This window comes from Bos grunniens, chromosome 6 (assembly GCF_055505025.1).
Source record: "Bos grunniens cultivar Pamir isolate PY7600 chromosome 6, Bosgru_T2T1.0, whole genome shotgun sequence".
In the NCBI taxonomy this organism is placed as follows: domain Eukaryota; kingdom Metazoa; phylum Chordata; class Mammalia; order Artiodactyla; family Bovidae; genus Bos; species Bos grunniens.
Genome location: NC_141170.1, coordinates 58,092,115 through 58,119,714, shown reverse-complemented (window position 1 = coordinate 58,119,714; position 27,600 = coordinate 58,092,115). Strand labels below are relative to the sequence as shown.

Below are 27,600 nucleotides of genomic sequence, written 5' to 3'. Positions count from 1 at the left end.
TTAAGAATTGCCTTCTAGTGCGATTTGATGGGAACTCAGGTTTGATTCCCTGGTTGGGGAACTAAGATCCCGCATGCTGCCAAGCCACCAAGCCCACATGTTGCAACTACGGAGCCCACACGCTCTGGAACCTGTGCACCACTATTAGAGAGAAGCCCATGGGCCGCAATGAAGACACGATGCAGCCAAAATTAAATAAATAAATATTTTTTAAAAAGAGAGAGATCAACAAGACTTGGTAGGGTATAGGGATAGATGAATGAAAGAGAAGACTGAAAAATCACTTAAACATTTCAGTTGTTAATGACAAGCAGGGTGGACCTTTGGTGTGAGCTAGAAGGGGTCCTCCGTTTGGTGGGAGAGGCCATAATTTCAGTTTGGGCAGACTGAGTTTGGGGTCCAGACCATCCACTCAGGCAGAGAGTCCTGTAGGCCATCGGGGACAAGGGCAGAACTTAGTGGTTAGATGATAGATTTAACTGATTTAAATCGGACTTGGCAGCCATTGTTGGACATTAGGGTTAAGCCGTGATATATGACAGTCTCTCTGAGGGAAAGAGCACCTCAAGAAAGAGCAGCAGAGCAAGGTCTCAGTTTGAGGACGCCTCCTCCCTGGTCAGGATGAGAAAAAGAGAAACTCACACAGAGGCTATCAGAGGGACGAGAGGAAACTCACAAGCATGGTGTCATGGAATCCAGAGGAGCTAAGAAGACTTCTAAGGAGCTGAGGTCTCCTGCATTGCATGGCCCTGGCAGAGGTCTCACTGGTAGAGGGAGGCACTAGAAACTTTGTCAGTTAATGGCCATCTCTGGGAACTGCCAGTCAACTGACCATGATTCCACCTAATGGTCTTAGCTCTTGCACATGCTTTTGCATCATTTCAACAGGCTATTATTGTTAGTGACCTTATATCTAATATAAACTTCACATGCAGTATTTTCCTCCACTATTTGATAAGGAAATGAGATTAGCTTGACTCAATGGCTTAGCAGTGAAGTGACCACATATCAGACAAAATGCTTTTGAGAGTGAAAAGGGGTGTTAACCAGCTGTGCTGCTGGAACCTGGGACTGTCCTTGGCAAGTACATAGGTACGTATGTCTGTATATAATATGTGTGTGTATGTACATAGGTGTATGTGTGTGTGCATGGTCACCCCAGTGGTTGGCCATTCCAGACTGGTCTCTTCCAGTGACCATTACCTTGGTCAGTATTCACGAACCCTTCCCTTATTTTATCCTCTCAGTGACTACGGTAGGTAAACAGCCTGGATCAGATTGTCCCACCATCCTTTGCAGATGACAAGATGGAGACCCAGGGTGCTAGAGGACAGTGCGTCTCCCAATCTTTGTCTGGAGCTCTTTCACTAAACCAGATACTCACTCCAATCTCAGCAAATTTGGGTCCTTTTGCCCTAACTGATTTTGATTTTAGCAGACTGGTGAGAATTTGATAGGCCTCCTATGTAGGGTTCTCCCTTGTCTTTCTGCCAAATCACAGTTGGCCTCATTGACTTGGCCTGATTCCAGCCCTTTGGCACCAAGACCCATTAAGCTTTTAGGTTCAAGTAAGGACATTTCAACCCACTCTTTTTGTAAAGATCTCCAGTGAAAAGCAGCTTTTTGTTTGAAGATTGGCTTGGCTTAGGTGGGGACTTAGGCAAGAACGGAGTATCCCTGACAGCCTTCTGTTAGGAAAGATGAAAACAGATGAAGGCCATGGAAGGCGAATTTGTAGGATTCATGATGAGCAAAACAGACTCCCAGTATTGCCTTTCTTTCCTCTTTGAATCCTCACCAAATAAACAGACTTTGGTTTCTATTTAAAAGAGGGGCTCTTTGCACAGTGTGTAGGGGGAAATTCAACTGTTCACATCCAAATTATGCTTTAGCATCAATTACAAGAGTCTTCTAGTGGAAGGGGGCACTCTTTGTGTGCATCTGAAATGTTCTCAAGTTCATCCATCTTTGCACATAGCTTTTCCATTTAAAAGTATATAATCCTTGTCACAACTTCTTTTCTCTTAATATATAGGGCAAGTATATTTTGTTTTCATGCTTCAGAAAATGTATTTTAAACTTCTTTTAGCATAATTATCATTCTGAAACCACTACCCTCAAAATATGACTTCCTTCACCCTGGGCTTCTCTGGTGGCTCAGTGATAAAGAATCTGCCCGACAATGTAGGAGACATGGGTTTGATCCCTGGGTCGGGAATATACCTTGAAGGAGGAAATGGCAACCTGTTCCAGTATTCTTGCCTGGGAAATCTCATGGACAGAGGAACCTAGTGGGCTACAGTCCATAGGGTCTCAAAAGAGTTGGAAATGATTTAGTGACTAAACAACAATTAATCTGTACCTTGATAAATGTCAAACTTCCATTCATGGAAATCATAGGCTTAATCTCTTTCCTTGTGAACAAATTTATTGCATATTTATTGGAATGATTAATTGGCTTAAAAATATATATATATGTAGATATATAAAACCAGTAGGTTTAAATATGGGCTGCTTGTGTGGTAGAGGAGAAAATGACCTCTCCCATTGGCTGCCTGTGGGCTTACATGCTGGTTTAGGCTTTACTTGCATTTGAGAGGATTTAGTAGCTCCCTAATTGTATTTCCTTAATAATCCATTTTTTGATTGTCTCTACTGGCCTGTCAGGCTGGGTGGGCTGGCCTCCCACAGTGAAGTTTGCAGAATTTCTGCCTGAAGCATGCCATTCTAAATGTTTCCTTTGGTTACCCGCAGAAGAGGACCTTTTCTTAAATAGCCCACCAAGGACCAAATTTATAAATGATTCCTTTGTAAAGTCAACTATACAGAAATGGACTTTCCTCTGTATTTTAAGGAGAAGAAGAAAGAGTGAATGAAAGGACAAATGGGAAGTTAAAGTTAAGGCAATGATTAGCTCCAGCGCCTCCGTTTTCTTCTGTCACTATGAACGCTGCCATGAGGCTGACATTCCGAAGCATGGCTTCATCATGCCCAGTACTTCTTTCTGCAGGGCAGCACGAAATTCAGGTTCCTTTGCCTAAAACCTGGTGTCCTTCACTGTCTGGGGATGGTTTTTCTATTTGGCTAATCTTAATCAGCCCTTTGCACTGGCCATAGAGAATTACCATCATTCCCATGATTCTTTTTGTGCTCCCCTAGCTCCATGCCTTGGCTGCATTTTATTCCAGCCACTTGGGGTACTCACTTGCCTGTCCATGTCTATCTCCTTAATTCCTAAACCCACACAATATGCACTTTTCTGTCCATTAAGATGTCCCCCTGGCTGTGCCCTCAATTCTGTATTCCCTTCTCACTCAGAGTCCGTGGCTATGTTGACAACCATACATCCTGTAGTGGCGATGAAAACTCTGATTTCAAGTGATCTCTTTCTTGTTTCTGGTTTGAAAAGTATTTTGGCTTTGCCTAGAGCAAGTAACTTGTCTTAGACATGGCACTACTCATGAGATTGTATGTGTTAACTTTCTATTAGATTATAAATTCCTTGACATATATAATGTCCCATCTTTCCATATATAATGATGCTGGCACATGGCAAGAATGCAGTAGGTTTTGGGAAAATGGGAAGAGGAGGGATTATTGCAAAAATAGCATTTTAAAATTGTTAACATAGTTATAATTATCCCATGCTGCTGCTGCTGCTAAGTCGCTTCAGTCATGTCTGACTCTGTGCAGCCCCATAGACGGCAGCCCACCAGGCTCCCCCATCCCTGGGATTCTCCAGGCAAGAACACTGGAGTGGGTTGCCATTTCCTTCTCCAATGCATGCAAGTGAAAAGTGAAAGTGAAGGTGCTCAGTCATGTCCGACTCTTCTCAACCCCATGGACTGCAGCCCACCAGGCTCCTCCTTCCATGGGATTTTCCAGGCAAGAGTACTGGAGTGGGGTGCCATTGCCTTCTCCAAACACAAATTGAGGCCTTACCAATGACTGACCCTTATAGTAGAGCTGAAAGTTACAATGAGGAATAACCCTTTGCCTAGTGGGGAGGTTGGACAGATTCTATGATGTGTGATAAATAGATTAATAGCCAGAGAGTGTTGGAACCTAGAGGTGGGAGATACAGTTTCTACTGAGGAAATGATTTGAAGAAGAAGTAACATTTAATCTGGGTTTTGAAGGATGAGTAGGAGTTTACTGGCCCACAAAGCAGGGTAGCAGAGACCTGTGGGAAAGACATGTCAGACAGAGGGAGCAGCAAGCATGTGAAAATGCTCTGCAATATGAAGGGGTATTGCTTGCCCAAGGGTGAAACTGTGGTCAGAACTTAGAAAGAAATGGGACAGGCTGGAGATGAAAGGTCAGTATCAGGTCCGTGAATAGCAAGAAAAGGACTTTAAACAGCATCCAGTGAGCAGTAGACAGCCAGCACAGTCTCTGTTCAGAGGAACAATGACATTAGGTTGCTTTTTAGGAAATTACATCTGTTGGCAGTAGAGACTTTTAATTACTTTCTGCTGTTCACCAAACACGAATATTTGGGGGAAAATGTCATGCTTCCCAAAGAGAAGCAGAACTACATCCTACACTTGTCTTGCTATGTCCATCCTTAATTTATAACCTTACTATGTACATTTTATGTTCCCGAAGTTCTTTTCTAAGTCATTAATTTAGAACTTGGAACACTAGTTCCAATGGGGGAAAAGTCTTACGTGACCCGTGGCACATCTGAGTTAGTGTCAGTCTCACTGTAGAACCCAGTGTCTGGTCGGGGAGGGTGTCGTCTGGGCTTAACTTGGCACCTGGCATGGGGCATTTGATAACAGCATATGGAATGAATAGGAAATCAATTCAGAATTCTAACTAGCCACATTAGGGGCTGACCTTCCATTTCTAGGATAGCAAAGGACCTTGGCTTTTTGCCATCACTCTCAGGATGGCAAGTGAGAATGGGGACCAGGAGCCTTGGCAAGAGTTAAAGCATAGCTAGGACTTGGCGGGGAAGCAGGGCTAGAGGCAGCTGTGCGCACAGCTGCAGTGCAGCCGAGATTGTCCTTGGGTTTCTTACTGCCTTTGCTCTGTTGGCTCCCACCCTTCCTTCCTCCCCACTCCCAGCGTTAGCGACCACTCCCTTGCCATCCTGCCCTCTGAAAGGACTAACATTATCTCATTCCCTCACCTCAGTGCTTTCATCTCTCCCAACTCCCAACCTAGCGTGAGCCACAGGCAGGATGCTTGGGAGGAGACGTGAGCCAATAATTAGTGCATAGATTTCCATCTTTAGGCAGGGTTGGGATCCAAACCTACTTGGTAAGCTGGTTGAGGGTGGAGAGGGGTTGCGGGGGCAGGGAAGAGATGATGGTAGTAACTAACATTGGTGAGGTGCACGCTGTACACCAGGCCTGTGCCAAATGTATTACATGCAGTATTTCACACTCTCATGCCATGACTAATAGGTATTATTGTGCCCATTTTGCAGAGTAGGAGACTGAGACTCGATATTGAATACTTACATAATTTGCCTGTGAGTGAGTGAAGTTGCTCAGTCATGTCTGATTTTTTGTGACCCCATGGACTGTAGCCTGCCAGGCTCCTCCATGCATGGGATTTTCCATGCAAGGATACTGGAGTGGGTTTCCATTTCCTTCACTATGGGTTCTTTCTGACCCAGGGATCAAACCTGGGTCTCCCACACTGCAGGCAGACTCTTTACCATCTGAGTCACCAGGGAAGCCCAAATAACTTGCATAGTGAGTTGCCATTTGAACGTCAGGTCTTTCTGTCTCCGGAGGCTCCTATTACTGTTGGAATTGTATGGGTCTCAATCCTGGAACTCTTGATTTTGAGCTCTTCCTGCTGAAGAAGTGTGGAGAGCAAGGAGCTGGCTGCTTGTCCCACTCAAGCCTGGGTACCGAAGCTTTCAGAGCCATGTTCCAGCACTTTCACATTCCAAGTTTTCTCCCACCCTCCTGACAGTAAACCCAGCAATACCGGGTGTTAGCTGTGCAAAAGAAATACTAATTACAATCATTTATACATAATTACTACATAGCGCAGTGATGATTACACATATCAGTGCCTGTGTTGGAGTAACTTCAGTCTCCCACTTTATTTGGTTACACTAAATTCTCTTCATGTATTGCCAGCTTTCCTGGTTCATTGATCACGTATGTCATCTTAAACTTGTAGCTCATAAAAGTGGGGAGGATTTTGAATGGGAGCTGCTATTATATCTGACTCTGTGGGACCCTGTGGACTGCAGCCTGCCAGGCTCCTCTGTCCATGGGATTCTCTAGGCAAGTGTACTTAGAATGGATTGCCATGCCCTCCTCCAGGGAATCTTCTCAACTAAGTGATCGAACCCGGGTCTTCTGCATTGCAGGCAGATTCTATCGCTGAGCCAATGGGAGGCACAGTGGCAAAGGCAGCTTGGTTGTGAAGGGGCTTGATTCCCAGGCGAAGGCATTAAGAGGGCATCCTGTGGGCACTCGGGAGCCTGGGAGTCATTGGAGGAGGGAAGCAGTGTGGCCAAGGTCAGGGTTTAAATGAGATTGGTTTGGAGACATTGGGCAGATTAAGATGGCAGAGATTGGTGCCTGGAGATTAGTTGTTGAAATGCAAGAAATAAAGCACTCTTCTCAATGTAGACACCTGTGGTAAAGAAACCACCTGCCAGTGCAGGAGATGTAAGATCAAACCCAGGGTTTGATCCCTGGGTTGGGAAGATGCCCTGGAGGAGTGGCAGCCCAGTCCAGTATTCTTGCCTGGAGAATCCCACGGACAGAAGAGCTGGGCGGGCTACGGTCCATAGGATCACACAGAGTAGGATGTAACTGAAACGACTTAGCAGACAAGCATGAGTTTGTAATCCTGAGTCTACCACTTAGGAGCTCTGACCTCAGATAAGTGCCTGGTGACACTTTCCATTCCTAGATTTTTCAATGATTTTTAGATCTTTTCTAATCCAAAAATTTTGTAATTTCTAGACAACAAGAATGGTTATGCAAAGGATAGATTGTGAGAGAGATTGCAAATGAATCAGAACCTACAAGATACTCAGATAAGTGCTGGAGGTTCCTTTCTATGTTTATAGATTATTTCATTACTGTAGGGTTTTTTTTTAACGTTTGTCTGGTTTTTGTTTTTAGAATTGAGAGCAGAAGTGATAGGCAAGACGACATTTTATCCCTAGCAAATGTAGGAAAATAGGTCCATTTGTTTAGAGTAGCCCCAATTTTAGCTCTTCTCTATCCTGCTGCCTCCCAACGAGACCCAGGGGAAAGGACGTGCCCAGGTGTTTAATTTTGCAGGATTTCTTGGATACACTTTGCCCAAGTAAGGCCCCTATTTATTGAGAAAAGACCTCCTGGAGAGCTGTAATAGTTAAAGTACTGCTGGCTGCTGTAACTAATAAACTCCTCTCTCAGTGGTTTAATGCAACAGAAATGTCCTTCTCACTCTTGTGTAGCCCAGGTTTGGCAACAGGGGAGGGTGGAGATGACAGTGAGTCAGGTAGTTGTCCAGGGACCCCAGCTCACAGAAGCTCCGTCCTCAACACATGACTTCTAAGGTCTTACTTGGTGTAAACATCTAACTAGTAAGTGGGGGAGGCAAGAGGGAGAATGGAAAATTGTTTCCGAGAGATTTGGGAGCAGGCTTGAGTGTGACATATATTACTCTGCCCACACTCCATTGGCCAGAATTCTGTTATATTACTACAGAAAATTGCAAAGGCATCTGAGAGATGTTGCTTAGCTGGGTGTCTTAGGGAGAAAGGAGATGAGTTTGGGGAGCAGCTGTTTCAGAATAGTAATAGCACTGTTTAGTCCTAGAATTCAGGGTTGCCATTTCCTTCTCCAGGGGATCTTCCTAACCCAGGGATTGAACCTGGATCTCCTGCATTGCAGGCAGACACTTTACCAGCTGAGCCACCAGGAAAGCCTGCCCTAGAATTCACAGTTAGGTCTAATTTCTTGGAATTTCAAGTCAACAAAGACCTTCTAAAATTCTTATGATCAAAAAGACTCATACTTCACACAGTCTTGACGATGTATAGCACCCCCCAAAAAATTTGGTAGATACTAATGGTAGTAATTTGCATTCCAATACTATTTTGTTCATATGAAACTCTCCTTTGGTTCAGGTTTCACCTTACCCCATATTTTAGTCAATTTTTCTTGACCTCAGAAGGTTTATTAACTTTCCTGCTTTTGCCAAGGCAACTCTTGGCAAAGAAGAAATCTCTAAAAATGGCATCTGTAACAGGTTTATAGTCAAGGTTAAATTGATCTCATGCTTAGGTTCAAAAGCAGTTGCCATGTTAGATAAAATGAAAGTGCACACACCTTCAACCAGGGTATGTAGTCAAACCAGAAAGTGATCAAGGAAACCACAAAGAAAAACACTATAGAACCAAATGAAAAGGGACACAAAGTAGGTAATTTTGTGACCATAGTTGCCTGTTGCAGCTGTACAAACCCAGCTACATGAGATGATGTAATCTCTTGCTGCAAAGAATAAAGTGATTTCCCATGAGATTAAACCTGAACTTTCCAACCCTGTGTTGAAGGTCTAGACTGCATCTCTGCTCTCTCCCAAACTCCAGGATAGTTATTAGACTTGAATTTCTGACTTGAATGACGTATAGAGTAAGCTGAATTTTGCAACCCTTTAAAAATGTTACCTTTAATGTTTATCACAGTCCAGTAAAAAATAAACTGCCCGTTGGTGTATTTCCTGACATTAGGATGATCTGATACCCTTTGTTGCAGTATTCTCAGTATTGTGCCTCTTGAAGAGTGACTATACCAGCTGTTGGATGTGTCAGTATGAAACAGAACCTCTCTGTCCCACAGTTGGGATTTGAGTTTGTTTTTTTTTTTTAATTTCAGATATACACAGATTTCTTCAGTTTGTATTTTATAACCATTAACCCATCATTGAGAGGCTATCATAAGCTGGATATAGTGTTACAAAGAGTTATAAAAACACATCCTGTGGTTGTATCTTGAATCAGAACATTTGCATCATTCCTGGATGTCTCAGCAGTGTTTCTTTAAGGAATATAGTCTTTAATCTTTTAAGAACTGGATTCCACAGAATGTGTGCTGAATGTCTTTAATTCACCTTCTCAAGAACTCAAGATGGCCAAGCATTAGGTAGCGTGACAGTGAACCATGTATGTGCCTCGTTCGGGTCTTCCTGTAGGTTTTAAATCTCTTAGCGAGCACACCCCATGAGGGAAAGACCTGGGGTCTTTGCGTCCCCGTGCCCAGCTCCAGGGTGGGACATCATGCACGCCCAATAAATATTTGTTGAGTCTGTGAAAGAACACGTGAGCAGCCTTACTTGAAATAGGTCACAGTGTGTTTTAGATTTAGAATGTAAGAGTTTAGTAGACACCGATTCATTCCTTTCATATAAGAAACACATGTATTTTTGCTTACCTTCAATGAAGAAGGAAATGGCAACCCATTCCAGTACCCTTGCCTGGAAAATCCCATGAACGGAGGAGCCTGGAAGGCTACAGTCCATGGGGTCGCAAAGAGTTGGACACAACTGAGTGACTTCACTTTCCTTTTCCTTTCAATATCATTGCATTTTTTCGTAATTGAGGATTATCCAAGATTAAAACTTTTCTTCCTATTTTTATTTGTTTCTTACCAGATATATATATATATATATATATATATGTTAGGCAAGCTGTACACATCTGTTGACTTGATTTCTTTATGTGAGGTTTATGTCCAGAGGTGGCCAGAAAAGAAGTAAAGCTTATTTTAGTCTTTGGCAGCTGGCTTTATGGAAAAGTTGAAACTAGAGTAACTTGCACTTACTTAGCAGAAAGGGACATGCTCAGTATACCAAATGAATGTGAATATGCAAGTTTCCACTTACCAAATTCTAGCAACACATGTTGTCCCTCTGGCTCCTCACCAGTCTTGGATGGAACGTCAGGTTTTCAAGATCTCCATTTTATTAAGGGGAAAACTGAGACTGTGATCAAGGGACTTTCCAGGAGCTCATAGCTAAATGTATGTTTTACCTGTTAAAACCTAGACAGCTTCCTCCAAATTCATTGCACTTTCCTCATGATAACACTGCTGAGTGCTGTAAGTTTTTTTATAGTGTTTTATTCATCTATCTGATACTCATGATTTTTAAGAAATAAAAGATTTCTATATACCTATAGTTATAAATTGATTTTAATACTACCTGCATATGGTGATGTTTTAAAAGTACAAATCAGATCATTTCAGTCTTCACCTAAAAAATGTGACATACTTCTAAGTACACTGCACTTAGGAAACATCCAGACAGCTTCAGTTCAGTTCAGTCGCTCAGTCATGTCCAACTCTTTGCGACCCCATGAATTAATCGCAGCACGCCAGGCCTCCCTGTCCATCACCAACTCCCAGAGTTCACTGAGACTCACGTCCATAGAGTCAGCAATGCCATCCAGCCATCTCATCCTTTGTTGTCCCCTTCTCCTCCTGCCCCCAATCCCTCCCAGCATCAGAGTCTTTTCCAATGAGTCAACTCTTCACATGAGGTGGCCAAAGTACTGGAGTTTCAGCTTTATCATCATTCCTTCCAGAGAACACTCAGACAGCTTACCTGGGCCTGAATGTTGCTTACACCTTGGCTATCAGGCCCTGTGTTTCTCCTTCCACTCACTCTGCTTGTCACACTGGCTTTGAATATACTAAGCCCGCTCCTGCCTCCAGGCCTTGCTACTTACTGTGCAGTCCACCTAAAACTCTTGTCTGCAGTTCCTCTTTGGCTGTAGGTTTTAACAGGTAAAACATACATTTATCATCCCATTTTCTCCCCAGTGTTACCTCCCCAAGGCAGCCTTCTGATCAGCTGATTTAAATGCTACCTGCATGGGTTACTCCTATGCTTGTCTTCCCAGGGCTTATGTGATCTGAAATTTTCCTCTCATTTATTTACTTGTTTATAATATGTTCTTCCTACTTCCCCCCACACTTCACTTGCTCCAAGAAGAGAAGTTCTAAAGGGCAAATTCTTTTGTCTGTCTGCTCCAGTCCTGCCTTCCCTGGGCCTAGAACAGTGTGCCACACGTGGCAAGCACTTGATTAATAATTGCTGCATCAATAAATATCTGAATATTAGTTCATCCTAGTCAGCACCCATATCTCCAGTTTTTTTAATCTTTTTGTTTTTTCCGCCAAATCTCCAGATGTGATTTTTTTTTTTAATTTTTTTTTTACTGGAAGATAATTGCTTTACAATATTGTGTTGGTTTCTGCCATCAGCATGAATCAGCCGCAGGTATACATATTTCCCTTCCCTCTTGAACCTCCCTCCCGTCTCCCACCCCATCCCACCCCTCTAGGCTGTCACAGAGCACTGGTTTGTGCTCTCTGTGTCATGCACCAAAGCCCCACTGGCCATCTGTTTTACATACGGTGGTGTATATGTTTCCATCTTTACTCTCTCAGTTCGCCCTCCCTTTGCCCTCCCACGCTGTGTCTGCAAGTCTGTTCTCTGTGTCTGCATCTCCATGGTAGTTGTGGGTACATTTTATGCAGGAGATGTGGAATAATACCAAAGTTTAAATTTTTGTTATATAAAATTATGCCACAGCCCCAGAAATGTCTTTAGATGAGTACGAAGATAATCTGTTACCAGATAGAGAGGGCAGACTGTTCTAGTTGCAGCTTTTGGGGCTCACAGGTGGGAAACTTGTGTGGGACTCCACTGAATGGGGAGTTGCCACAAGTAAATGACCACCTCCTTTTCTCTGCAGTTGCTCCTGAGGATGTTGTATATACGCGTAAATGAAACTTGGATCCCGTGTGTCTTACACTTGACCATCTCTCGGCAGATACCCCCTTCTTTTTCCCTTGTGTTCCCACCTCGTGTTGATATTCTCCCATTGTATTTAGATAGTGTTTATTGGGGTTTTTGGTTTTTGTTTGTTTTCTCTGAGGGTTTTTTGTGTTTTTTTGGTTTGTTGTTTTTGTTTTGTGCTTTGATAACAAATACCGAAGTTGAACTTTATTGTGGTAGGCTTTGCCCTCTGGCTGCGTTCTGTGTGCATATCTCTGGGGAAGCCTTCGCACCTGTTTGAGGCTCAGACTTTTCTTCTGTAAAAATGGTGGAGTGAATACATGACCTGTCTCTGCAGAACACGACAGTTGGGGAACAATATATCTCAGATGGTTCATAAATATAAAATATCATCATCATAACTTTAAAGCGTGTTATCAATAAATATTTCCAAAAATGCTTATATTTAATATGTTGGGGGACAACAGTGGTTTTTAATACAATTGCAAGTGAATAATATGCTTGACTCATAGCTGTTTTGCTAAACTTCTCATCTGATTCTAATAAATACAGAAAATGTCCTCAGTTTAATGCAAAATACAAGATAAGCAGGTGACGGGCATTTCTGCAATGTGAATTCAATGTTATCTTTTATTGTTGTGTACTGTAAATTGTGTATGGAACTGGGGCAATGTTTACATGAAAAAAAAAAAAACCCACAGCTGCCTTGATCTTGAAAATATCCCAAATATTTAAGAGCACTGTGGCTTTTTATTTTTTAATTTGCTGTGAAACATTTTGATAGACATCACAGTGGAGGTTTTTTGGTCTTTTAATTAAGGTCTGTCATTTTAATGCTGTTTTTTGTTTTTTTTTTTTTACAACTTCATGTAACAGGAAAGATTTCTGCCAATAAGTGTAATTCTACAAAGGATAAATAAAATATTTAAGACTTTAAAACTCTAAACATGTATAGAAGAGGAGTTGGTGGATCCATCATTACTAAAAATAATACAACTCTTAGATATAGAAGACAAAATGGGTACCTTGTTAAACAAGGACTTGTAATTTATGATTTTTTTGGTAGGATATCTGTTATTTTTTTCTACTTTGACTAATTAGGAACATGGGACCTGATACAATGGTACTTTGTTCCATTAGAAAAATTTTAAAGTATTAGAGAAAGTAGTTGATCTAGAATGCTGTGAATGGAATTAGTATAAATAAATACTTACATGCCAAGTGTGGAGAACCATTTATAGAGAGCTTCTTATGCACAAGGCTCTGTGCTAGCTTCTCACATATTCTGTCACATTTAGGCCTCACTGACACCTATGCAACTGCTGCCGTTGTTTCTCTATAGTAGTTGAAGAAACTGGTGTTCATGGGCTTGCCCATAGTAACACCCCCAGTGAGTGACCAAGCCAGACTTTGGAGTCAGTCAGCTGGACTTCAGGGCCAGGGCTTTCAGCCCCACCCCACTGCTCCGCATCAGTCTGTCCACAGGTATTAAATGGGACACAGGTCCAAACATATTGACAAGGCCTGCTCTCCAGAGTAAATTATTCAGCCTCCAATATACGTTGCTAAGTGGAGAAATAAGGTGGAGAACGGTGCATGTTATATACTACACCTGTCTTTTTAGAAAAATTATAACTGTCTTTATATATTTTCTTTGGAAAGTCTTTAAGGTTACTTCAGAGATTAGCCTGGGGCCCCGTGGGATCCCAGTGACAATGAGACTTAAGTTTGACTGGATATCCCTTGGGTTCCTTTTGAATTGCAGCACTGTTGGTGGTTGGCAACCTTGGGATTTCCCAAAGTGAGACTGAAACCTGGTCCCCTGGTCTGCTTGACAAAGAAGGCAAGGAGAGCCCCCCACAAGAGGCAGGTAGCACCAGACTTGTAGGTGGCAGGGTTAATAAGCAAGGAACTTACATATGATGCTTGCCTTGGGCGGCTGAAAGACGAGGAAAACCTTGCCAGAATCTTGAGTTTATATAGATGCTTTAACTGGGTTCAGTCACGTATTCAGTCCAGGTAGTCTCAGTAACACGCTCTTATCTCAAGGCCGAGTGCTGGAAGATGGTTCCCACTGTGGGAATGGTGGGCAGAACATACAGGCCAATGGTGGGGCCAGCTTGGGTTAGCCGACACTCATGTCCAGTCAATGACCTTTTTCAACAACTGCATATGACTACTATTTAAAACTCCATTTTAAAATGACAGTGTTACGAACTGTAAGAAAATTAATATATCTTAAGAATTTTGTACATTTGAAATCTGCTTTTCAGGCATCCTATCTGTATATTTTGAATCACAAGCTATGGGATGTTAGCTCTACCCAAGAGAACGTGTTGATCCAGGGAACTCAGATGCCAAGCCTGACTGTACCACTTAGTCAGGTCATCATTGTCAGGCCTCAGTTTTCTAAACTGAAACATGAGAAGAGTGAACAAGTTGCCTTCCAACTTGAAAAACCAGTAGAGCCAGACATCCTGGAATGTGAAGTCAAGTGGGCCTTAGAAAGCATCACTACAGACAAAGCTAGTGGAGGTGATAGAATTCCAGTTGAGCTATTTCAAATCCTGAAAGATGATGCTGTGAAAGTGCTGCACTCAATATGCCAGCAAATTTGGAAAACTCAGCAGTGGCCACAGGACTGGAAAACATCAGTTTTTATTCCAATCCCAAAGAAAGGCAATGCCAAAGAATGCTCAAACTCCCACACAATTGCACTCATCTCACACACTAGTAAAGTAATGCTCAAAATTCTCCAAGCCAGGCTTCAGCAATATGTGAACTGTGAACTTCCAGATGTTCAAGCTGGTTTTAGAAAAGGCAGAGGAACCAGAGACCAAATTGCCAACATCCGCTGGATCATGGAAAAAGCAAGAGAGTTCCAGAAAAACATCTATTTCTGCTTTATTGACTATGCCAAAGCCTTTGACTGTGTGGATCACAATCAACTGTGGAAAATTCTGAAAGAGATGGGAATACCAGACCATCTGATCTGCCTCTTGAGAAATTTGTATGCAGGTCAGGAAGCAACAGTTAGAACTGGACATGGAACAACAGACTGGTTCCAAATAGGAAAAGGAGTATGTCAAGGCTGTATATTGTCACCCTGCTTATTTAACTTCTATGCAGAATACATCATGAGAAATGCTGGACTGGAAGAAACACAAGCTGGAATCAAGATTGCCGGGAGAAATATCAATAACCTCAGATATGCAGATGGCACCACCCTTATGGTGGAAAGTGAAGAGGAACTAAAAAGCCTCTTGTTAAAAGTGAAACAGGAGAGTGAAAAAGTTGGCTTAAAACTCAACATTCAGAAAACGAAGATCATGGCATCTGGTCCCATCACTGCATGGCAAATAGACGTGGAAACAGTGTCAGATTTTATTTTGGGGGGCTCCAAAATCACTACAGATGGTGACTGCAGCCATGAAATTAAAAGACACTCCTTGGAAGGAAAGTTATGACCAACCTAGATAGCATATTAAAAAACAGAGATATTACTTTGCCAACGAAGGTCTGTCTAGTCAAGGCTATGGTTTTTCCAGCAGTCATGTATGGGTGTGAGAGTTGGACTGTGAAGAAAGCTGAGTGCCGAAGAATTGATGCTTTGAACTGTGGTGTTGGAGAAGACTCTTGAGAGTCCCTTGGACTGCAAGGAGATCCAACCAGTCCATTCTGAAGGAGATGAGCCCTGGGATTTCTTTGGAAGGAATGATGCTAAAGCTGAAACTCCAGTACTTTGGCCACCTCATGCGAAGAGTCGACTCATTGGACAAGACTCTGATGCTGGGAGGGATTGGGGGCAGGAGGAGAAGGGGACAACAGAGGATGAGATGGCTGGATGGCATCACCGCCTCGATGGATGTGAGTCAGAGTGAATTCCGGGAGTTGGTGATGGACAGGGAGGCCTAGCGTGCTGCAATTCATAGGGTCGCAAAGAGTCGGACACGACTGAGCGACTGAACTGAACTGAACTGACTGAAGCTATAAAATAAAAAACACACTTTTTAAGAAGATTAAATTCATGGTTAAAATTAAGTGCATTCATGAAAGGCGTGCCATCTTGGTTCTCAGTGGGCCAAAAGGCACTACTCTTTTGTGGCTGCTCTGGGCATTGCCTCTTGGTGGCAACGCTTAAGAACTGGGGTGAAAGTTTCCAAGAACAGGCAATTCTTGGTGTAAAACCAGAATATCCTATCATAACCACTGTAGCAACATTTCTCCATCTGTCAATGCATGGCGGTGTCAAGGTCAAACAGAGGCTGAATTCAAGACTAATTATCGGACTCTTTCAAAGCATCTTTTGTTACTGGTTTGTGGAAATCTATTAAGCATAGGTTCTTCATAATTTACTATAATCTTTGACTGCATGAATGATAACAGAGTTTGGCAAAAGTTTTTGGTAAAGGGCCATATAGTAAAAATTGTTTGATTTATGGGCTCTAGCTTCTCTGTTGTAACCACTCAGCTCTGCTGTCACAGCACAAAAGCAGGAGTAAATAAAACGTAAATGAATGGGCAAGGCTGTGTTCCAGTAAAACTTGTTTACAAAAAAGGGCATTGGGCCAGATTTGGCCCATGATTTATAGTTTGCTTACCCCTGAATTGTAGAAAACAAACCCCTGTCCTAACGTTCTCTTTGCCCTGTGTCCTGAGATAAATTACCTTATTGCCTCTCCTCTGATTCCTGAGTGTAAAAATAAATGCCTCCATTCTACAGTACCATACCTTCATTAATTCCCTTATGAATAACCCTAGTTGGCAAATGCTACAATTCTACCACGTTACCCTGATGCCAACCCTATTTTAGTTTTACAAGTTGCCTTCCTTATTTCTTTTCACTCTGAATTGAAATTTCCTGAAGATAAACAGTTATGGTTGCTTCTCTTGCATTCCTTTGTATTACCATTTTTACATGATTTCAACCTTTACCCCCAAAATGTTTGGGTCACATATCTTTTATACCTAGGGAATTGTGGCCAGCGTTGTTTCAGATCTGCAGGATATAATTGGCTAACCTCTTGCTAAACATATTCTTTCCTCTCTTAAGCAAAGCTCACCACATTTAACAAGCCACTCTCTTCAAAGACCAAGAAAGTCTGGAGGAAGAATTAATCTTGGCAAATTATTTGCAAAGATAGATGTTGGTCTCTGAACTCAGTGCATCCCTGGAGAGACCTCTGCCTTAGCCAGGAGACTGGGAAGCAGCCTTGGTGTGTAGCAGTACCTGGCTCCCATCCTAGACAATTCCCTCCCAGGCTCAGTCCAGCTCACATCTTTGTCTTTTCCCCTGAATTTCCATCCTTTCTTTTCTCTCATTATTTCCAAATTCTAAAACTTCACCTGCCATGGACAAACTTGATGTTGGCAAAGTTCTTCACTGGGATGCACAAAGGCTCACAGATTATTGAGATTTACTACATGCTTTAAATTCACTGCTTTTCCTATTCAGCAATTTAGTTGTAGCCCCGGATAAAGGTGATTTGTGTGATCCATCTTGCTTTATGTCTCGCTTAACTTTCTGTCTTTTTCATGACAGGTTGCTGAATGCTATAAAGCCAGGACTTGTTAAAAAGATCAATAGATTGCCTACCCCCATTGCAGGATTGGTGAGTATCCAGAATTGAGATTTATCTTCCAATATTCCTTTGCTCTAACCTACGGGTCATGACAATGCCATTTATTACAGTTCTTTCCTGCAGTATATATTCCACATGAATGAGAATGCATTGAAGCCATTAAACTGTGAGGTCACTTAAAAATGAAAGATTGCAGTTATGCCTAAATGTCATTTTAATCTTTATGTTTTTCCCATGAGTGATAAGAATAACGTTCATTCTTAAGGAGTTAAATTTGTTTTGGGGTGAGAAGCTGGTAATTAAATTGACCTGAGGGGAGGAATGCGATGGTAATTATGGTTTTCTCATTTCAGTTCTCTGCATTCCCCTGGAATGAAGAAGAGAAAGGGTAGTGAGAAAAAGAATTTCATGATGAACAAGCAGCATTTTCATGATAAATTGCTGTTTTCAGTCTTATAAATCTACTTGCGTTTAAGTACCACATTTGTAGACCAACTTTCTAAAGACATAACAGTCACTGAGGTGATTCTATTGTCTGGAGAACTGTTAAGCAAACCCCTGGTTCTTCTGAACCTACCCAGCTAAAACCAGTAAAACTCAAATGTTCACATGTAGTCAGATGCAGGATTCTTCTTCATGCATTGATATGTTTCATAATTCTTGGCAACTAATTTTTATTGCTTAATTGTTGTTACCTTTTGCTAATAAGAAAAAGGTGAAAGGTCAAAAGGACGAACAAACCTTAGCTCTAGAAGCAACACGGTGCATATGTCTGGGCTCACACATGCGCCCTCACACACACACGTGTACGTGTACAGGTACATGTGTGCACAGGAAGCTGAGGGTATGTGTGGCTTAGTAACAATGCTTCGACTGTTTTCATTGTGGTGCCTTCTGTGCCTGTGGTCTTGCAAAAAACAATTAGAAAAATGTCAAGAATTTAAGCAGGCTCCTACTTAGACTTGATGATTTGCTTCACAGTCATATGACAATGACTAATTGAAATTTGATGCAACAACACCAACAAAATTATGTTTGAGAACTGTGGGGGTCATTAATTAGGTACATGGTTTAAGCAAGTTGAATGAAATGGATTTTTTTAAATTGTAAGAATTGCTATTTCTGCCAGTGCATTTTATTTCCCATTCTGGTTAGTAGTACATTGGTAATTAGTTATTAAAAATCTTTCTAATTTCATTCATCAGAATCAGGTAGCCAAGTAAGTCAATACATAGATAGTTAAATTTGGAAGAAATGGATTTAAATAATCTAATTAAAAATCTGTATATTATGTATATTAATATTATGCATTAATGTGTACATGTATTAATATATGCCAGAAACAAAGTCCAAATACATATTGCTTATTACAAATCACACTTTAATATATTCATTAATGTGTACATGTATTAGTTATTTTAAAACTTTTTATTAAATCCATCTCTTTCAAATGTTAAGGCCATTGCTTTAATGAAGCTGACAGATATCTGTTTGGCCCCAAGCATGTGGCATCTCCAGACCTTGGAAGTCTAATATATAATATTATAGGAGCAAAACTTATAGCAAGAAGTCAAGGAAGGCACCAGTGAAACCCACATGGCTGCAGGAAGCAGCTCTCAGTCCAGAAGCTAAGGAGAGAAGGGTTTTATAAATATTAATTTAAACTGAATCGTAAATAATTGGAGCAAAATTAAGGGTTTGAGACACATGCATTGATGTTTATGTTGGTTTCTTCTAGCAGATCAAGCATTGTTCTTTACCTGTTGCCTCTGCTTTGGAACAGGCAGGCCGTGTGATTCGAGAGAACCAGGGCACCTCTGCTGCTTTTTTACACCCCTAACTTGTCCTTCTTCTTTTTTTTCATTTGAATTTCCTTTCCATTTTATCCTTTCCATCATTTCTGTTTCCTTGGTCTTTTCCAAGTAATGGTTTTCCATTTTATCCCATCCTATATCACTTATATTTTCTTGACTGATTTGTTATTGTGATACTGTGATTTGTAATAAGCAATATGTATTTGGACTTTGTCTGTTTCTGGCACAGAGCACCTAAAACCCTTGGAATTTCCTAAGCCATGAGAACAATGGAAACATCTTTTGTTGTAATACTCGGTCTTCTGTCATCAGTTCCTGAAATGGCTCCAGTTCTATAAAGGTGAAGGAGTATCTTGTTCTTTATAACAAGCTCCTTTCAGCCCCACCTGAATGAGGTAACTTTTGGAAAGTCCCAAAGACGGGGGCTGGTTGCCAGGGGAACCAACCTCATGATGAGAGAGTTGGAACTTAAAGTCCCACCCCACTGACTTCCAGAGAGGGGAGAGGGGTTGGAGGTTGGTTGAGTTACCCGTGTCAGTGATTTAATCAGTCTTGCCTATGTAATGAGGCCTCCATAAAAAACCAAAAGGACGTGATTCGGAGAGTTTTCAGATTGGTGAACACATGGAGATCCCAGGAGAGTGGCATACCCAGACGGCATGGAAGCTCTATGTGCCTCCCCACATACCTTGCTCTATGTACTTCTTAATCTAGCTGTTCTGAATCCTTTATAATATTCTTTGTAATAAATTGATAGGCCTAAGTAAGTGTTTCTTTGTGTTCTTTGAGCCACTTTAGCAAATTAATCAAACCCAAGAAGGAGATCTTGAGAACCTGTGGTTTATAGCTCATTGTTCAGAAGCCCAGCTGACCACCTGGACTTGAGACTGATATCTGAAATGGGGGCAGTCCTTTTTTTATTAATTTTTTTGTGGGGACAGTCTTAATGGGACTGAGCCTTGACCTGGGACATCTGACACTATCCCCAGGTGAAGAGTGTCAGAACTGAGTTAATTGCTTGCTGGTGTTGGAAAAAACACACAGCGGAGTTATCTTTAGTCCAAAAAAAATACTTATTTATGTATAATTAATTTTTGCCCATTCACTCATGATTCCTTAATCTACAAATCTGGTCAAGCTCTCTCTTTTTTTTTTTCCCTCTTCTCCAATTACCACCAGATCAACATCTCCAAAACCCAGTGCACAAGTTGGGGTACCAACAAGAAACAGAACTGCTACCCTTCTGTGCCCTTTCCCCATCCTGTTAAGGTTCTTCCAGAGTTTGCTCTTCAGATCTGTCATCTGCTTCCTTTCTACACTGATGTTCCTGTCTGTCTTCGTGACCTCAACTCTTCGTAGCATTGCCCCAAGTCATCACTTCTTACCAGGTTTTTTCTCCTGATCTCCAGGTCTCTTGTTCTGTGTATTGGACAGCTCGGTCTGGATGTCCTACTGAACATCTCACACTGTTCATATTCAAATTAGACTTAAATGACCACTGCTGCCCACCGATGTCAGGAAGGCATCAGAAACATGCAGTTGCCGTCGTTGAGCTATTAAATAATACGGCAACTTTCTTTTTTTTTTTACTTTTTTTAATTATTTTTTTAAACCATTTATCATTTCTTTATTATTATTATTTTTTACTTTACAATATTGTATTGGTTTTAGAATATGGCAACTGTCTTCAGTCTGTCTACTTGTTTGCATTTCGTTGGCCACTCGATAAGGCCTAGAGCAGGTCTTCCTCATCTCTTACCTAGATTATTACCATCAACTCATAGGTCCTCAGATGTTATTCACTGTTATGTATGAAGCCTTTGCTCATGACACTTCTTATGAATATATCTCTCTCTGCTCTTCTTGACTAAATCTTATTTACTTATCAAGAGCCAGTGCAAAATCACCTCCTTTGTGAAGCCTTTGGTGTTTATGGTCCATATGATCTCTTTTATAGAATACTGTTAGCATCTCCTGGTTTATGAGAAAATGAGTTAATAGAGACAAAAAAGACAGCTGTATTGAAATATGATCTGGGCAGTAAGATTTTTGAATAACTATTGTTATTAGTTTGCAATTCAAGGTGTGTAAATGATTTAGTATTCATGTTTAAGCACTGTAGCTAGCTTTAAGATCACACAAACAGTAAAAACTGCTGCTGCTGCTAAGTCACCTCAGTCGTGTCCGACTCTGTGTGACCCCATAGACGGCAGCCCACCAGGCTCCCCCGTCCCTGGGATTCTCCAGGCAAGAACACCGGAGTGGGTTGCCATTTCCTTCTCCAATGCATGAAAGTGAAAGTGAAGTCGCTCAGTCGTGTCCAACTCTTCGCGACCCCATGGACTGCAGCCTACCAGGCTCCTCCGTCCATGGGATTTTCCAGGCAAGAGTACTGGAGTGGGGTGCCATTGCCTTCTCCGAGTAAAAACTAAGATGGATCCAAAGCCCATGCTCTTACTTACCAATGCCTATAATGGGTGCAGGGATAACAGGTGTCCTAGGGATGCACAAAGAAGTCACAGCATCACCCTGAGGAAGTGTTTACCAAAATCTTTAGCCTACATCCAATTCTGAGGAAACAAATCAGACCAGTCCAAATTGAGGGACATTCCATAAAACAACTGGTGTACATTCCTTAACTCTGTCAGTGGCCCGCCCCCCAACTGTTGCAGATGAAAGGTGGCTAAGAAGGTATGACAGCCAAATGCCATGTCTGATCCTTGATTGAGAATGAGCAACTGTATTAGACATATTGGGACAGTGGGGAAATTTGAGTGCAGATTGAATATTAGATAACAGTGTTTCCCCAATGTTGAATTTCTTTTACATGTTAACTATCTTGTCAAAGACAGTGGTGGATACAGGGGAATATTCTTAATGTTAGATGAACAAAAGCTAGAGTCTTTAGACATGAAATGTCACAACATGTACAACTAATCCTCAAGATGTTCAGCAAAAAGAGGTTTGTGCATATAATGTATCATTTTATATACATATACACATGGAGAGATGGAGGGAAGGGGGAGAGAGGGGGGCAGGAAGCGGGGCAGGGAAGGAGGGAAATGTAAAATTTTGTATCTAGATAAAGGATATGCAGTTGTCATGGTACCCTTCTTGCAGGATTTTGTTAGGCTTGAAAATTTACAACATAAAACATTGGAGATTGAAACATTAATTCTCTTACCTGTTTGGAGAAGGAAAGGGGACTGCAGGTGAGCAGTAGATTTGAAGGTAGCAGAGACTATCTTGGATGTGTAGAGCTGCAACCTTTTGTATGAATATATTCTTCACATGACATTTCTTCCACCCATATTTGTGACACTCGGGAAAGAACAAACAGCATTCCTCAAATGCATCTGCAGACTTCTAGGTTGGTTTGTACTTTGTCAGGGAGTTGACAGGTCACTGACCATCTACCCGTTAATCAGTCCTTAGTAGCAGGGGCCATGGAGATCTAAGAAGTATGGCCAGGGGGATCTCCATGCCTGGAACCCATGCCTGTGTGACTTAATGGCCTGGTGCTGAGAAAAATCCATTAAGATGGCCCAGCTGCTTGACTTGAAGATAAATAGAAAAGTGTGTTTTCACATAGCAATCCCAAATTATAAACATGTGTAGATTTACAAAGGCATGAATAGGTGTATTTTATCCCCTGAGTTGAGCTGTGGTTACAAAGAATTCAGGGGTGAAGGTGTTAAAACAAAGTAGCTGAAAATCATTTCCTGGCAAGAATGCAAAGACCCTGGATCTGGGTCTGTGTTTCTTCTGTAGCGATCGCTGACATGCACGGCCGCATGGTGACTGCCTGCAGATGCTTGCATTCTTTTTTAGGTGTGAGTGACACTGTTAGCTGTTGCCAGAGAGAAAGACCTCAAATTTAGGTCTTTGGCATAGCAACAACTTTTAAAAACGCTGCCCTTTATTTAGCCAGTTTGACAGTATTGTGTAATCAAGCCACATCCTGAAACTCAGTTTAATGGTGGTTAGAGATCATGGTAAATTCTGTTTCATCCAGAAACATCAGACTTTGTGCAGGAGACATATATGTATGAAATCCTTGCTTGCAATAGGAATTTGGACATTAAGTCTTTTCTCACCCGGATTTTAGTTGTAACAGCCAGTGTGTGTGTGTGTATGTGTGTAATTGGAAATAGGTATTTGTGTGTTGTTGGTGTGTGTGTGTGTAATTGGAAATAGGTATTTGTGTGTTGTTGGTGTATGTGTGTGCGTGTGTGTAATTGGAAATAGGTATTTGTGTGTTGTTGGTGTGTGTGTATGTAATTGGAAATAGGTATTTGTGTGTTGTTGGTGTGTGTGTGTGTAATTGGAAATAGGTATTTGAGGATTCGCCCTTAGGTGCTGAACCCTCCTAGGGCTGTCATGAAATATTTGCTTGATCTTGCATGTGAATCCAAGAGAAGCAATCGGAGAAGAGAAAGAATTTTACTGCAGGAAGGGCATCTTAGGTATATTTGTTTTATAGAGGAACAGGGGTCCATAGAGGGGACGATCACACAACAGTAAAAGCTGAGATGAGTCCGAAGCACAGACCACCTTTCTCCGTGGTTATATTACTCACAAATTCTCCCAGTTGAAAATGGGAGTATTTGTAAATGACACATGTAAATGACAACTATTTTACGTCTTGTGAGAAAGACGGGACAGACAGCAAAGACTCACTTTTTCAGCTCATCTCTTTTTTGGGGTTTCTGCTGTCCAACATCTTCAAAATATCTTTCCAAGTTCTGTGAAAGGGCTCACTTCACCTGATAAATGCTGGGAATTTGCACTCAGTGAAGCTCAGTAGGTTCTAGCAGGAAGGTAACTGGTAGAATTATCCTACCATTTAGTTACTCTGATCCACTCAAAAATTTATTCTTTAGGAAAAACAGGTATTTTTTCTAATCAAAAGATAAGATTTCAAATATGCTTAGAGCTGAGTTTTCTCAAATGGATAAAAATGTAAGTTCCCATAAACTTTGTGGACTTTAGGAGGCTTTCATAAGATATCTGCTTTATTTTATGAAAGCGATACCAGAGCAGTTGATGTTTCATTGTTTGAGAGAGATCAGAAAAGGAGGAATGATGAAAAGGCAGTGGCAATTTCCACATTATGAGAAGATTAAAAAAGTATTGTTTTGGACAAAGGTAAACATAGGAAGCTATTGAAAACTGAGTAGTCTGAGTGAAAGGCCTTATTCAAACTTCATGATTTTCAGAAGATGACAATGCAGTAAATTTGAGTCCCAGATATTTTGAGTGTCTACCTGCCAAGAAGTGGTTTCCTGCAAATCCTGACTGGAGATTAGCCCTTGTCTGTTTCAGTTCACCCTTGTCAATGTCTTATATTTTAGGTTTCAATTTTATAGTTTCATTTAGAAATTCTAGCGTGTTTTCCATCCCTGTAACAGTTTTATTATGGGTCCCCCCAGAAGAAGCTGGCCAGGGTTCTCATCTCTGCCTCTGTTTCTCTTCCAGTCAAATGATTGTCTCAGGCCAGGAAGGAAGCAGAGAAGCAAAGAGGGAGGCCAGGGGTGTGAGTCCCCATAATGATAACCATCATATTAATATATTAAAACCCACCTGTGTACAAAGTGCAAGGTGTATCCTTCTTGATCTTTACAGTTGCCCTGTGATGCAGTTAGTGCTATGCCTTAGCTATAATCTCAGGAGACAAGGGTGCTAAGAGGTGGGTTACCAGCTTTCCAATAAAAAAAGAGGTGATATGGAGATTTGGACCCTGATTCATCCAGCTCTAGACTCTGTCTTTTCTACTGTGTTACACTATCTCCATGAGGCCTTACAATAGTCCGCTAAACCTCAGCATTCCTGAATATCTGTTTGGAAGCAACAGTCTCTAAAGAGATGTCATGTTTTCAGAAGACCACCTCTCATCCCTCTCATTTAAGATCTATTAATTTCATCAGACTGAAGCAGTGGCGTGTTTTAAAGAGCCCTGTAAATGTAAAATTTCCACTATCCTATGAAAGCAATTTCCATGTGGCTGCACCTCCAGCATCATAGTCAGTGAAGTACCAGTTCAACAACTGATGTTAATAGGCGATCTTTAGACATCTTTACTGTTGTTGTTCAGTCACTAAGTCGTGTCTGACTCTTTGCAACTCTGTGGACTGCAGCATGCAAGCTTCCCCGTCCTTCATTATCTCCCAGGGTTTCCTCAAATTCATGTCCATTGAGGGTCTTTCCAAAAAATGTCGGTGATTCCATTCTAACATTCGATAAAACCTGCTAAAATACCCTCCTCTTGGTCTCCTCTCACTGTCTTTCTGTGCGCACGTGTGCACACACACACACACACACCCCTCTCATTCTTGCCAGCACCTCCTACAAATCTTTCCCATACCAACCACCTGAGGTTGTCCAGACTCACACTCTGCTGGCTCTTGTCTCTCTACTCAACCTTTTCTCTGCCTCTACTACCCTCCGCCTTTTCAGGTGCAAATCAATCCAGCTAGGCTCAGCACCTTTCAATGCCTCCCCAGAATCATGATTCTGATTCAGGACAACAAACGTTCGGGAAGATGCAGATGCAGTTCTCATTCATAGGCAGGCAGAGACCAGAGACTTGGAACACACCCACCCTGTGTGTTTTTCCTAAGGCAGTTGCATGGTGTGATGTGGGGAGGGGTGGGGGGAGGGTGTCTCTGGAGGTGGTCTTGCTCTTCCTTGGGAGCCAAGTGGAAACTGGTGTTTGAGTGATGCTCTGTACATAGGAGGTACATTTCACTGAGGGAAATGAAGAGACCTTGTAAAGAATCTCAGCCAAAATTGAATTTAATGACACACGTTCCTTTATCCTCATCCCTGGCACAGTAAGAGAAATCTCAGTTGTGTTCCCACACCACACACAGAAGGAATGCTCAATTTGCTGCTCTCAGGTTGGATGCCCAAACCAAGCCCAAGCAAGAGTGGTGGTTAGCCTTTTAGTAGCTTTAGACATAAAAAAGTGCAAACTGGAGGGGAAAACAACAATAAAACCCATGCGCTCCTTGGTACACTTGATCCTGCATTCAGTTAAATGGTGGACTGTGAACCTAGGGGGGTTTTCTTTGTTCAGTGCCTCCCAAGTCAGCATGGCTTGTATGCTGCCAGGGGTAACAGTTTCCACAGGTACCTTCTAAAAGTATTGATTGTTTCAGGTCCCTTCAGTTCAGTTCAGTTCAGTGGCTCAATTGTGTCCGACTCTTTGTGACCCCATGAACTGCAGCACGCTAGGCCTCCCTGTCCATCCCCAACTCCCGGAGCCTACCCAAACTCATGTCCATTGAATCTGTGATGCCATCCAGCCATCTTATCCCCTGGTGTCCCCTTCTCCTCCTGCCCTCAATCTTTCCCAGCATCAGGGTCTTTTCAAATGAGCCAGCTCTCCGCATCAGGTGGCCAAAGTATTGTAGTTTTAGCTTCAAAATCAGTCCTTCCAATGAACACCCAGGACTGATCTCCTTTAGAATGGACTGGTTGGATCTCCTTGCAGTCCAAGGGGCTCTCAAGAGTCTTCTCCAACACCACAGTTCAAAAGCATCAGTTCTTTGGTGCTCAGCTTGCTTTGTAGTCCTGCTTGGGCTCACACCCATACATGACCACTGGAAAAACCATAGCCTTGACTAAACAGACCTTTGTTGGCAAAGTAATGTCTCTGGTTTTTAATATGCTGTCTAGGTTGGTTATAACTTTCTTTCCAAGGAGTAAGTGTCTTTTAATTTCATGGCTACAGTCACCATCTGCAGTTGATTTTGGAGCCCCCCAAAATAAAGTCAGCCACTGTTTCCGCTGTTTCCCCATCTATTTGCCATGAAGTGATGGGACCAGATTCATAATCTTAGTTTTCTGAATGTTGAGCTTTAAGCCAACTTTTTCACCCTCCTCTTTAACTTTCACCAAGAGGCTCTTTAGTTCTTCACTTTCTGCCGTAAAGGTGGTGTCATCTGCATATCTTTTGTTATTGATATTTCTCCCGGCAATCTTGATTCCAGCATGTGCTTCATCCAGCTCAGAGTTTCTCGTGATGTACTCTGAATAGAAGTTAAATAGCAGGGAGACAATATGTAGCCTTGACATACTCCTTTTCCTATTTGGAACCAGTCTGCTGTTCCATGTCCAGTTCTAACTTGCTTCCTGACCTGCATACAGGTTTCTCAGATAACTTGTCAGATAACTTTATAAAAGGGCTTCCCAGGTGCTGCAGTAGTAAAGAATCTGCCTGCAATGCAGGAGATGTGGGTTTGACCCCTGGGCCAGGAAGATCCCCTGGAAAAGACACCCACCCCTGTATTCATGCCTGGAAAATCCCGTGGACAGTGGAGCCTGGCAGGCTACAGTCCACGGGTTACAAAGAGTTGGACACAACTAAGTGACTGAGCATGCACACATACAACCTTCTATAGCTGCCCACTGCATATAAGGAATAA

At 41.9% G+C, this 27,600-nt stretch overlaps 1 protein-coding gene across 41 annotated transcripts in view; it reads left to right on the top strand.

The window, feature by feature from the left end:
- LIMCH1 (LIM and calponin homology domains 1) overlaps positions 1-27,600 on the top strand; it is a 350,645-nt gene that overhangs the window by 150,622 nt on the left and 172,423 nt on the right. For all 41 annotated transcript variants that reach the window (XM_086405968.1, XM_086405966.1, XM_086405956.1 and 38 more), the window contains exon 3: positions 17,318-17,387. In XM_086405968.1, coding sequence (XP_086262094.1) covers positions 17,318-17,387 — 70 coding nt within the window. The remainder of the gene's footprint in view (positions 1-17,317; positions 17,388-27,600) is intronic.